Source organism: Stylophora pistillata, chromosome 1 (genome assembly GCF_964205215.1).
Source record: "Stylophora pistillata chromosome 1, jaStyPist1.2, whole genome shotgun sequence".
Lineage (NCBI taxonomy): Eukaryota > Metazoa > Cnidaria > Anthozoa > Scleractinia > Pocilloporidae > Stylophora > Stylophora pistillata.
The window spans coordinates 43,091,675-43,105,267 of NC_142519.1; the positions used below are offsets into that span (position 1 = coordinate 43,091,675).

General features: G+C 37.7%; 2 protein-coding genes and 1 pseudogene across 2 annotated transcripts in view; 2 read left to right on the plus strand and 1 right to left on the minus strand.

Moving 5' to 3' along the window:
• LOC111325904 (uncharacterized) overlaps window positions 1–13,593 on the plus strand; it is a 217,500-nt gene that overhangs the window by 154,151 nt on the left and 49,756 nt on the right. The gene's annotated exons all lie outside the window — the stretch shown is intronic.
• Window positions 3,748–4,259, plus strand: LOC148742666 (P2X purinoceptor 7-like; annotated as a pseudogene).
• On the minus strand, window positions 4,374–8,739 carry LOC111344525 (uncharacterized). Its single transcript, XM_088738257.1, has 9 exons — window positions 8,589–8,739; window positions 8,334–8,459; window positions 7,790–7,993; window positions 7,338–7,487; window positions 6,130–7,075; window positions 5,697–5,776; window positions 5,347–5,444; window positions 5,169–5,237; window positions 4,374–5,002 (listed from the first exon to the last, which is right to left on the minus strand). The coding sequence occupies exons 5-9, from the start codon at window positions 6,428–6,430 to the stop codon at window positions 4,591–4,593; spliced, it is 960 nt and encodes a 319-aa protein (XP_088594383.1). The 5' UTR covers window positions 6,431–7,075; window positions 7,338–7,487; window positions 7,790–7,993; window positions 8,334–8,459; window positions 8,589–8,739; the 3' UTR covers window positions 4,374–4,590.

The following is a 13,593-nucleotide window of genomic DNA, read 5'->3' on the forward strand; positions in this document are numbered from 1 at the left end:
TCTTATTTTATTGAACCGATGCCGAGTTAATAATATGGGTCAGAAATCTTGCGAAGTGTGCTCACTTCCTCAACATGCGGTTACCTTACGAGTCCGACGGTTTGGTTATTTTAATCTTTTCCAATTTTATTTGCGTATTAGTTGCCTTAGACGTTTTAGGGAATTAAATAGGTTTCGGGCGCATTAATCATCACGTGACTCGGTAATTGTTCTATTTTACTTGGTTTGAAATTTCGACGCAAACTTGGTTTACTTATTTTAAATGATCGTTGATATTGATTGATATTATTTAATCTTTCGCGGCAGCTCAGAGGGTTGTCCAAAATAACGGATCATAACGATTCGTAAAACTGTCGATTTGTGCGATCCGTGCGGGTAGTGTAAATCATTCACGAGTCGATAAAGGAAACCTACAGTGGCATAACTGTTAAAATTTATGAGGTCTGAGCGACTGCGGCCATACTGGGGTACATCTCGACTAGCTCATCATGGCGATCTCTGGTCATCGCAGTGAAGCAAGCCTCAGAAATTACATAGTCTACCCTTCGAGTGAAGAACTAAGAGCTTGCTCTGATATCCTTTCTGATGCGTTAAGTGGAAGGCCACATCAGTCACTGCAGCCGAGTTTTACGGCGCTATCATCCCGAGCAATTTTCATGTTCCTTTGAATCCAGCTATCTTCCATTCATAAAACACACGCCTCGAGCATTTTGTTCCCTAATTTATCACATCAAGAAACTTGCAAGTCTCTATGTATAAGCTTTAATTCGGCCGGATTTCACTTAGAACAATTCACTGAACACTAAGACTAAAAATTTCAGGCAAGTGTTAAATTTGAACTGCGGCGCTACAAATATATTTCATTTTTTCTCAAGAAGGGGGAAAAACACTCGAATACGTCTCGTGTTTCTACCCACACTTCTTTCCGTATTGACCGAGGATTCTATGAGTTTTGAAAAGAGCTCCCGATTAACACGCTGCTTTTCTTTAATGGTGTACAGGGCGGAATTTTAAATGTTTGAGATCTTGTTGTTTCCGTTACTGCAGCAAACGAAGAGTGTTACGATTAACCTGTTGTGATAAACGTTGCCAATGGTTACGTTTCCGAACTCCTGAATTATAAAGCTTGCGAAGGCCGTATTGAAAGTGCATTTGTGAATGTGATATATTTAACGATATTACTCCAATTCTAACTCCCTTACGATGCTCGATAAACGAAAAAATCGAAAGAAAGCTCCCCATCTGCAGAAGCTGACGAAAGTCACAATCGCGTATGCCGGACGCCAATAAGTTGAGCCGAAACTCCGAGCAAGAGAAGACGTTTATGTAATCTTGAGAGACTGTTCAGTAAGCTGTATTCTACATCGCAGGAGAACTGTAAGACAGTGCTGTTGTCATGTACACATGTCCTCTCTAAGTGATGCCTCTAAATGAAGTCTTGAAAAGAAGGGGAAAAAAGGAACATGAATTTTGAAATTGTAACCGTACTACAATGAAAAACAGATTTACTAAATGGATTTAGTAAAATAATTCTTAACAACTGGTGATACTGGATAATGACTTACATTTCACAAGCCACTTCTTGACTAGCTGTCAAATGAAAGACAGTTTGTTTACTTTATTATTGTGAAAACTATTGCTCTAATTATTATTGCTATTAGTACTATTACTGCTGATTTCTAATTAAATGAAAGCAATCTTGTCATTTGTGTGGTCTGTTTCAAATATGAATCTATACATGTATGTTGGCTAATCTTCATTTGACAGTAATGTACAGCCTTCCCTTGTGACCAAGACTCTGGCTGACTGAGTTTATTAGCATTCTTTGAATCACTACGGGGTATCAATTTCTACTTTATGTCTTTAAATCTGTCTGAATTTTCCATAAAAAATAATCAGTTAATAGCACTAAGAAATGAGGCCCATAATTGCGTTGTGATCTGTGAAGTCTCTAAAACACCTGCTTGTATATTTAAGTGAGATGTTTTTAAATATATGATCAATTAATGTTCTATTGTAAGTTGTGTATGTTGATATCAACTGTTTCTAACATTTATCTCTAAATATTAAATTCCACAAAGGTAGCTTGTCTGCCTCAATAAGGCAATTTACATTAAGTCTCTAATAATGTTGTTCTCTGTCAAAATGGTATCTAACACTTCTGAGACTGCTTAACAAAGTTGTCCTCTGGGAATTTTTGGAGAGCAATAAATACCCAAGACTGTACAGTTCTCACAAATTGTGACTTCAATCCCAGTTATTTCAATACCATGTACATTGTGACAGTAGGAATATCCAGGGCAATATGGGATTTTGCGAAACACAGCTGTACCACCAAAAGGTCTTGATCCAAGACTACAGTATGTATAAGGACTGTAATTTCAAAAGAGTTTTTAACCAACTATGTTATATTTGTCACAAGAATCTTGGGAACTAAATCTTGTTTCTGCAAAAATAGTGATATCAGAACTTGAATAGTTCAAGTCTTTGCATTGTCTTGTGTCTACGCAGTGATCTTGCATTCAGGTGACAGAGTTTTAGAATTGAACTAGTTATGCCATTAAGTGGTGATATACAAAGTTTAAGTTTAGCAGTACTGTCGTTCTTAAAGGCCCATTTTCATCCGAGATCCTTTGCAGTCGTTTGTTTTTGTTTTGGAAGCGCGCTATTGTTAAATGGCGAACTCTGATTGGTCGACTGTTATAATCCCGTCGCCCGGTCTTTTCCAAACAAGATACATCACGATGTGCGAAGAAAGCAGGAGTTCCTTCTTTTAATAATTATGGAAACAGACGAATCTATTGATTTGCAAGTACATGTGGGATTCAACGCCTACGGGTCAAGAATCTATGCGGGGAGCGAAGAGGAGATTGCGTAAGATCAAGAGGTAGGTGACAGATCGGTAAAGCCACATGCAACCATCTCATTTGATGTTGCTTAAAATTTTGCTAATTTCTTCCTTATCATTTCCTGGCTTAAAAATTTTCTTTTCACTTGGTGTTGCAGATGATGTGTAACTGTAAAGGTGCCTGTGCCCGAAAGAAAGGTCCGGGTTTCTGTCTGTGTAAAGCGGCGAACAAGAATTGCTCGACTCGGTGCAGATGTCCTCATTCGAAATGTAAAAACAATGTAAATGCGAATCATAGCTCACAGCTCTTAATAAGTTCATTTATCCTATAGAAATTAAAGCCTTATCAAGGCTAACATCGCGATGTGTCTTCCTTAGGCTCGTGAGAATACCCAAGAAAACGAACATGAAGCCATTGATCCCGATGGAGAGGTACAGCTTGCAAGAGAAGTTCAATCCTCTGTGACTCAAATCGGTGTGTGTATAAAATGCGTTTTTCAAATTGCATAAGGAACATGTTGCAGTGAGCCTACATGAAATAACGTACCCAAAGAAAGAAGTAGCTCATATTAATGAGACGTCTTCTAACTTTTGACATGCTATCCACGCAAAATAATTGACAACACTGTTGGCCATACTAGCCTTCAAGTCCTTCAAGCTACTGGGTACATACCACAAAGTTCATTTCTAAAAGCCAGGCTGGGAGAAATTTCCAGTTATCTACGGGCACACTATGTACTCTCACCAACTAGACACCTTTATAACGAGATAGCATTCGAGTGACAAACTGTTCTGACGTACTGTAGAGTTTTGAAAAGAAAAAATGTAAATATATGACGTGTACATGCAGAGGTATTTTAGTACAATTGCTGGAAACAAGAAACTAGATTGATGTTTCATAATTTCTTTATTACAGGAATTTCTTGCCCCTCTTCAGAGAGAAGACATGGCTTACCTTCTAAGGAATGTTTTGGCTATGGGAAGGGGAAGCTTAGACTTTGCCAAGAAGCTTCTTCAAGAAAAGAATGCACCTCCACCTCCCCCTCCAAATCCTGGTGAGACTTCTCCCGAGTGGTGCAAATGTAATGCGTGTAGGCCAATGCCGAATGAAATCGAAAATGTTTGTTGTTAGAGGGTGACCTGTATTACAAGATTTCAGGCATTCGACAATAATTGCCTAGACAGGGACATTCTTGAGGTTTGCATCGAGGCTCGCTGCGACATTCGGGCAGATGAATTCAATTTCTCCAAAGAGAGTTTCACGAAAGCCGCCTATCGACAGTTTGTTCTGTGGAGGTGTGGCAAACTCGGCTGGGGCAAAAGGAGGGTAGTGCCCTCATGTGTAGTATTGTCAATAAGAAGACTATATCCCTCAACAGATGGTCAATATATGGGATACAGAAACAGCTAAATAGTTCTGCGAGAGTAAGAAGTACTCCCATATTTTTTTTTCCAATTTCATTCACACTTGTATTGTGAACTAGTCCATTCTATGCTTTGCATTAGAAGTAGTGCAGGCTAAGTGTTTAAAAAAAGACAGGTTTATTTTCTCCCCAATTTATGATTAAAAAAAAACTAACCAATTGTATTTCATGCAACCATAAGCTGGATAAAGTCTGTCTCTACAAAAATAACTCTCTCAAAGAGACATTATGATCACTGGTATTAAAACATATTCCTGTAATTTACGATGAAACAATGTTTGAATGTTTCATCTTTACAAGTGCAATACGTTTAATATTTTAGAAGAAAAAATATAAATGATCAGCTGCCTCCACAGTTGAACTGTTCCACTTTTTCAAAGGCGGCTTAGCAAGACGAGATGGCCCTTTCATCAATTCCTCAGTAGAGGATGCTGCCTTCATGGCAATAGTGGGAGCAATCTGCTTTGGGTTGAAGGCATTGTCATCAGTTGTCTGAGAAAAGCTTCCCTCCAGAAGACAACGCTCCTTCAACATTTTGGCCACGAGAAAGGGGAAATAGGAGTACCCAGCTTTCTCTTCCTTGACAGTCTCTGCATGGAATTTTTGTGTGCGCTTAGAGTACTTTCTGTGGCCACGCTCCTCTCCAGCTGCATTCAGTTGCTGCCTTCTACAAAGATGCATATTGTGGTCGATGGCAGCCAGCATAATACGCATGATGAAGTAAGGATACCTAAAAAACACCAAGTCAAAAGACGGGGTTCTTTCAGCTATGATTACAAATTAACATTACACAACTCTTACTACTAACAAAGTCATGATCAATTTAAAAGAGCCGGTCCACTATAAATAATCATCATCATACGAGTCACTTGAAATGTAAGTTCTAAGTTTCTTACTCGAATGCCATTCTCTTGGGAGCATATTTTGTCAGCATACTATTGTAGCTTTCAAGAACACTTGTGTGCCTACAAGAAACACAGATCATACAACTAATCAATTAAGACAATGGTCTGTCTACTTGACTTGTTCCACCCCCCCCCCCCAACCTTCCAAAGAAAAGAATAAATCTCACACTGTGATTCTTCCCTACCTTCAGTTGTACAACAATAACTGTTATCCCTGATTACTGAAACCTGATGATCTTTTGAACAAAATTCGCTCTCCCTTCTAGGCTTAAAAAATTTAAATTCCACTGATTATTAGAGGAATGAAAGAAACATTACTAAAATCCGTTAATTGACTGTGTAGTGTTATTCTCCTTCCCACTTACAGTATCATTTTTCTGGAAAATCACTTTTCTGGGAATTCAGCCATACTGATCTTCTATAAATAATAATTTATGTGATAAAATAATGTTTATTAGTCAGAGAAATGTATCATCATCCACCATCACTTTTTAATAGGAAAATGAAATGGCTACCTACTTGGTGAATACACTTGCTAAGTTTCTTGGCTTTATGCCAAATGTCAAGCGAGTGGAACAACTCTAGTTGTTGAAATTTATCTGTCAAGAAATAAAACAATATACAAGCAGTATTACAATCACTGACATAAAGTAAACCACAGCCACACATATAGTTCTATTAGACATTTAATGTCCTTGTAAAAATGAAAACTGCAGGTAATGATTCTTTCATAGATAAAAAGTTCAGATATATCACATCTAACGTGTGTCTACTTTAATTAAAATTTCAAGGATCAACTTCATTTGAATCCAGCATTTCTTATTACATATTCTGTAATAATCAAGTTTACCAACAGAATTTGCTGGTAAAGATAAAGTGATCACTTGCCTACAAGTGCATTACTTCTAACTACACTAAAAATATTTCTTAGATAAATCCCTAACCAATGTACCTTTCATTTCACGCACCAATTTTATGATAGAGGATGAAGGATCGGTCGTTATTTCACTAAAAGGAAGAACAGTGGCCATTTTTTCCAAGAGTCGTCGAACACCCTCCTTTTCCATAGTGACAGAGTTGCCACCAGTTTCTCTCTTGTCAACAACAGCCATGTCAACGACAACTTTAGTGGCATGTTCCATCAAGGTATAGACACAATACCTTGCAGAATGACCAGGTGAATCATTTCTGCCATCTCCGCACAAACATATCTCTTCATACTGCTTAAGTACGTCGACTATCAGGGCATTCATTTTGTTCCAAACATCACTGATAACAGGAGCAGCACAATGCTTCTGAAAACGTGTGAATGTATTGCTGCTGATGATGCTCAGTCCTAGGACCTTGCACAGTAGAGCAAATTTGCTATAATTGTTACCAGAAACTATTATCGCTGCAGCCAACAAATTATCATTAAGATAAAAATCTGAACTGTGCTTTGCTCCCAGGACCTCTGATGAAATCCACTTTTGACTGTGCCCATTTCTACATTTCCTTGTGATCTCAACTCGTGATCCAGTGAAAGTCACATCTTGTGTTACACAGAGAACTTCTCACAAACTTTCCCTCCACTAATGAAAGCACATGTGTCTGTGGATAGTTCGACCAACTTATTGATGGAAACAATCACCCTCATGCGTGAGTATAAAGCAAGGTATGCCTTCAGGTCTTTCACATCAGTCAACTGAGAAAATGCTTCTTCTAGCTTTTTCAAGGTTTTCTCTTTGTTTTTCTCCACTGACTTTGAGCCTTCAACCACCTGCTCCTCTGGCTGTGGACCAGGCTCATCACCAGCTACACATTCATCCTCATTGGATTGGCTACTGACAAAACTGTCACCATATAGAGGATCAATCATTGTCAGTGTCCTCTCATCTTCCTCAGAGCTGATGTCCATGCTGTAAATAAGCATCAAATAAATATTTTACTCAAGAAAATAAATTCACTGAAATAATAATAATAATAATAATAATAACAATAATAATAATAATAATAAAACATCTGACAATGATAGTGGTTCATTTTAACATGAAGTGCTTATAAGGATTTCATGTGTAATAATTATGACAAGGTAATAACTGTCTGTACAGTTGTGCATAGTCTGTTCACAAGAGTTATTTGTTCCAGTTTATACCTATGACACAACCAAACATCACATACCTAGCTTCATTAAAATGTTGAGTACCATCAGTAGTCTCATAAGGTTCATTTTCACCTAAACTCCACTCACCAAACTCACTAATGTTCTTTCACAACCTCTTCACTGGACATGTCTGACTCCTGTGGAGTTCTTCCAAAATGACACTCATGCTACATGTACAGAATGTAAAGATTCATAAGTTTGAGTATTTTGGGAGTGTCTCCAAAATTCAGCACATAATTCCCAAATTTGAGGATCAGAACTGTTATTTGCACATGGTTTTGCTCGAGGAGCATTTTTTCGAGCTCACCCCCCCCCCCCCCTGTCCAGCCACATACAAACAGCATTAACATATTTTTAGGCTCTTTCATCAACATACAACTCTTACTGCACCATGCTCATGAGAAGTCAACATGTCCCAGATGTACAGAGGTACACACAGGGTATACAGTATAGCCACATGTGAGCATACCTTTGTTCCAGCTCTAGATATTGGTGTTTGTCGAAGGCTGAGATGGCAAGGACACTTTCAGCTGCTTCACTTGCATTGTCACTGTCTGCACTATCATTTTGATCAGGACTAAGAACAGAATATGGATTCCCTGCCAAACTGTTATTGGTTTGTGCAAACACCTCCAACCTTGATTTCTCTGGATCTCCAGTGATATCAACAAAACTTGAATACAATAAAACAATCAAGTGTAAATACTTGCAGCCATCTAAAAAATAATTATCACACATGTTGGTACCGTTTTTTGTATGCACTAATTTCTGGAATCAACCACCAAAAAGGTCCATGAAAAAAGAGTCACAACCAATACAAACTGTACACAAATCACGTTTTGTTTGAATCACATATCACAGTATCTCTAATAATTACACTAGCAAAAGCTATTTGGCACAAAAACTCAGTAGAAAATATGAAATATAGATATATACATATATATATATATATATACATTTTAAAAACCCTCTGCCAAATTCTTTTAATAACTGCCATTTTTCAAAAATAGCACCTGTCAGAGACTACACTTGATCTTCCAATCTGTTTTGAAGGGGAGGCAAATCCGGGCACAGGCCGCCGTCTGCACGAACTAGAGTGGACATAGCTGGGAGGCTACTGCTATAGTCATTCACAGACACTATTAAAAAGAAAAACATAGATTTGGTGAAGAACACAGTAAACAATTTTGCAGCTAAATATTTGAGACTGAAAAATCATAAATCGAGTCTGTATAAAACTTGTATATATACTCGTCTGAAAAGCCTACCTGATGTTGAAGGAAATCGTTTGGCTTCAGCACTAAAGAAAATATAAACAAATAGCCAATATTGGCCAAAACTGATTTACTTTACCCATTTCAATTATAGAATAATGACTTGTACAAATGAGATCGCTTACATACATATCTCAGAATCTCAAGTAAAAATCAGTCAAGCAATTATTCTCACCTCAAAAAAATATCCCCAGTCTCTAGTTCCATCGTAGGAACACTGCAATAGCGTTTCTGCAAAAGCACTGTCTGTAGTGTTGCCGAAACCCATGGTTATTTTCCTTGCCCTCCATAAATCATACACAGACTCTCGAAGTCGAATAACCTTTGCCAAGCCGGGCAGACTCGGCCTTCCTCTTGACCGCTTTTTCGGTGGCATCAACTTTTCAAATAACGTTTTTCACCGTCATACAGGTAAGAATTAAAAACTGCTGAGATCAATACTACAATAGTTTGTTGTTCGCACACGATTCAAGATGGAACTTTGAAAGCCCTAATTAGTAAGATGCTAGAAGATATCAAAGCGATTCCACAACTACGAGGAAAATGGCGTACTTTTCATATATGAAAAATTATCCGGGTGCGCAAGGCATCTCGGTTGGAAATGGGCCTTTAATCACTCCATTTCTTTCTCAACAGTGGCATGGATAACAATTTTGTCTTCACAAAGATCAGTTATACAGAAGCCTTCAAAGGTGGTAACTCTACTTAGTGCCACAGAGTGTACATGTGGAATGGTTCTCTTAGTACTTAAGTTGACAACAATTTTAGTTTCAGTATCCCCCTGTGATCTATGAACTGTTTTTGCTGCTGCAGGGCATAGCAGAGACTGTTTTCTGACAACTTGAGTTGCTTTGTTTTTACCAACAAAAAAAATTGTATGGTAACTGGTTTTACTGGAGTCCATGCCCCATGGTCAATTCCTTGGGTATAGAGATGTCTGTTCTCATGTCTAGTTTTTTTTAACCAAACTCTGAGTGATCAAACTGTACCCAAACTATGCCTGAGTTTTGCTTTGCTGATTTAGTTGCACAAATTTGATGATATTCCCAGCACCATGCATTTGTCATGCCATCTTCAGTTCATATATTCATTACAAGCTGAATTCACCTTCAGCATGGTAGAGGTTCAATACCAACTGCTTAGTTTTTTTTGGGTCATTTGAAATTTGTCTTAATATTTTTCCTTAAACCTCAGAAGAGTTAGCTCCAATAACACTGTCTAGTGCTGTGATTCTGTTTTTGTTTCCTATATCTATATTATGTACTTCATCATTAAATTAATCTACCTTAGTTTGCATTTTGTTTATATAGGTGGGGTGCATCAAATGGGTTGTTTGTGTCTTCTTCCACAACTCTTTCTTTCAATTTTACAACGTCACTTGCTGTGTGTTTACCTTCACATAACCTAGTAAGACGTTCTGCAAACAACTTGCTATCTCTTTGCCTCATGATCTCAGTGAGCTCAAACATTGAAAAGTGCTATTGCCACAGAATTGGAGCAAGAACTGTGTAAACTGAATTTTGGAGGTCTTTAAATATGTAGTCATCTATTACTGGCTCTGGAACAAATCACCAATGGTGATAAAAATAACATCACCAAATTCATCTTTGCAACCCTTACTATCTTTAAGCCTATTGTTAAGCTGTATGGCAAACATATTCAAATTTCATCCAAGAATATCAATTTGACACCTCCAAACTGAGTTGTCAAGGTGTTTTGTCAATTTAAGTCAACATATATTGTTTGTAATTTTTCAATGACTGATAGGCAGGAATAGCAAATGCACTGTGAACAGTTTTACCTTTAATATTGTAAGCAGCTTTCCCAGTTGAACCTAATAGTAAGACATTAATTTGATGAAAATCATTGCCAGCTCTTGTGTTAAAATACTTAAGGGCTGCCTGATACAAGGATTTTAGAAGATGTGATTTTCCCACACCAGCTCCACTACTCAGAAAGCGATAAAAAGGAGTTTCTGTGGTTTCACTAGGGTGCAAAATGTGATAAAAAAAATTCTTTTTCCTTTTTATTTATAATCATTCCACGAAAACCATCATCTGGTAATTCACTTGATATAGGTGGCTCATGGTGGCATGATGTGGAAGGAATTTTGAAATCATCTGAAAGGTCAATGTTCATTGAAATCAGGATGTAAATCTTCATTACCAAGAGCTTCCTTCATCTTGCAGTTTAACATTTTGCGCATTTGGTGCTACTAAGTCACACTGGGAATCACTAACTTCTGTGTCATGTAAATGCTGTTCAATGTCATTCATATCTTCACTCCAGACAGCATACTGATGCATTTGTTTGTCTACTTTTTCTTTCAAAAGAAGGAAATGCTCCTGATATGAAGAGCTACCGCCTATTATATCAGCTTTTTCATTTCGCCAACGAGTAAAAGCATAATAAGTTCACGGAAATGTTCTTCAGAGTAAGATTTCACATTAAATCAGCGAATTCATCATCATCGTCATCATCTTTCCCTGTTTCAAGTAGGAGGTTATCTGTGTTGAAACTTTTAGATTTTTTCCCAAATGAGTTTTTGGGTGAGTTATACAATGCAGCCCAATCAGCCAGTAACATTCTCTATGCTTGTTGGTCTTTCTATGTACCTCTTAATACGACCAGTAGAGTGAGTGTCTTCAGAGTCATCCTCCATTTCTTCTATTTCATTCATTGGTTTCAAAAGCTGAACCTTCTCTTCAGGGGGTGAAGTGGTGATAAAAATTACCTCTCGAGAGCTTTTCCTTGTTGGTACCTAATGAACTATATGTAAACTGCCTCTTGAGCACTGATCTCCACACTATTTAAAAATTTAATCTCAATATCTCACTCTTGCTGCTTTATACTGCAATTTCGATTTCCTTTCTTTGCCTCCTTACATGCTTGTTGTAAAAAGCTGATGCATTCCCTTCTGAGCTTTTGAAATATACGATACAATGTACATTGCACAAGCATAAACATCCAAAACAAACTATAATTATATCCATATTTGCTCTCCATGCACTTAGATGGACATTGTTGTAGTTGTTCATTAGGATTTCTTTCCAGAAATATGGTGGGAGAATTTGGGCTAGATCAAATAGCAAGATAATAGTTTTGTTCAGTGATGTCCAGATTAATTAGCATTTGTTTAAAAGTGATGTCATCTGCCTCTTTCATATCATTTTAATGCCTACTGATATGTTTGCAATTTTCTTTATGTTTTCTAATACGTCACTTTCAGAAACATCACTGCCAATAGGATGTAAAATGCTCGTTGATTTCATTGTAGGCTGTGGATAATTAAATTTGCATTCCATCTTTTATTTTTTACACGAGTTTGAGAGTGCTTATGAATCTGTTTGTTGACAAGCAGTCCCAGTTCTAGATCATTAACTGATTTTTCACAAGTGATTATTTCATCAATAATACACTGGTGCATCTTCAAGTCAAATTAACAGACAAATATGTGGTGAACCTCTCTGCTGGTATTCAACTCTGAAACCAGTCTGAAATTTTTCCTAAGGGAGCAGCATTGCTCATTAGAAGGCGCCTTAAAAGCTGATTGGTAACCAAAATGTTGTGCACACGTCACTGGGTCACTCTGAATCAACCTTGACTTTTCCTCCCAGTTTAAATAATATCTAATTCATGATCTCAATAATCTTTAACATCAACAAACTTGCCTAGTATTTTTAGGAGATGTATCCATTGTGTTTCAGCTAATAAAAAACTACAAAACAAATTTTCAGGACCAAATAGTGAGATTTACAAAAAATGTTTCAAACGAAAAAAATTTAATCTCAACGCTAACTATCATACGTAGCAGTGTTCAAACTGCCATAATTAGTGCCCTTTTAGCATTAATTGACACGAAGTAGACAAACAAGTACCTTAATTATGTGGCGCTCAGTTGTGCTCATCATTGCATGAAACACCGACAGGAGGGTCTTGGACGTTCTCAGAGGATCGCTGAGTTCATTCCGCCATACTGATCACATGAAATAAAGCCTTCCAAGGGAACTTCACGCTCTGATTGGACCTCAGAGCGAGGTTTAAAAATAGCTCGGCCGAGATTCCCAGTGAGGAGAAATGCACGTGGCCATTCGCAACTATTATTTTATAAATTGAGTTGATTTTAGGCCGTATCTGACTGGGATTGTAATTAATCGGGCTTTCGTAGGAAAGCGCGAGTCTTAAAATGCAAGCCGTTGTTGGTCGCTAAAAAGGGGGTCATAGTCCGAGGCGTTCCTTGCTTAAAAAGTGCGGAAACTGGGGATGAAAGTGTGACAACTTTCGTTACTTTGTCATGAGCTCGCTGTTTGTAAATAACATAATTTTACAGAATGCTGTGTTTGGTGAAGACCATGTGGCCAAGATTCCTGTCTTATACGCTCATCTCACATACAAACGCACACGCCGTTTGTGGTGGGCCCACGCTAAATGATGTCGGGCGTTTTCGGAATGGGCCAGTCCACGAACTCTTATGGCTCGAAAGCTAGCCAAATGTGCAAAGTTCACAGTAGTTCTTCAGAGATAAGAAATGAGCCATATGTGAGTTCAAATTACCAAAACTCTGGCAAAACTTGAACAGCCGATGTAACAACAGACTATGATGCGGAGACGAACACCTCACTTGCTGATAAAATTAGAATGTTCGCGAACACAACTTCGAAGGTGGCGTGAACAACAGCGAATTGGATTAGGATACTGACAGAAGCAACTTGAATAGTAAGGTTAAATATCTAAGCTTAGGTCTTCCGTTAAAAATCCTGTTTCAGTTATTGGATTTTATTGGGTTCAATGCATGTAAAGTACGATTTGGTCTTTCGTACATAACCAATATTACTATTATACAAGCGCTATATCGCGAATGTTGGTTTGCTTTTCACATGGAGTTGTAAGTATTTAATAGAAGACATGATGATTACTGCCCTCTACTCGAAAAAGCTTTTAATATCACCACTGTACAGGAACATAATGATGTTACAGTGTCAATAAAAGTACAACAATT

What these genes read in the sequence shown, in the direction of transcription:
- LOC111344525 (XM_088738257.1), bottom strand. Translation starts at nt 6,430, where the DNA reads ATGAATGCCCTGATAGTCGACGTACTTAAGCAGTATGAAGAGATATGT. An exon ending in TTAGCAAGTGTATTCACCAA is followed by an intron (nt 5,445 to 5,696) that starts GTAGGTAGCCAT and finishes AAATTTTTTAAG; the next exon opens with CCTAGAAGGGAGAGCGAATT. An exon ending in GAAGGTAGGGAAGAATCACA is followed by an intron (nt 5,238 to 5,346) that starts GTGTGAGATTTA and finishes TGTTTCTTGTAG; the next exon opens with GCACACAAGTGTTCTTGAAA.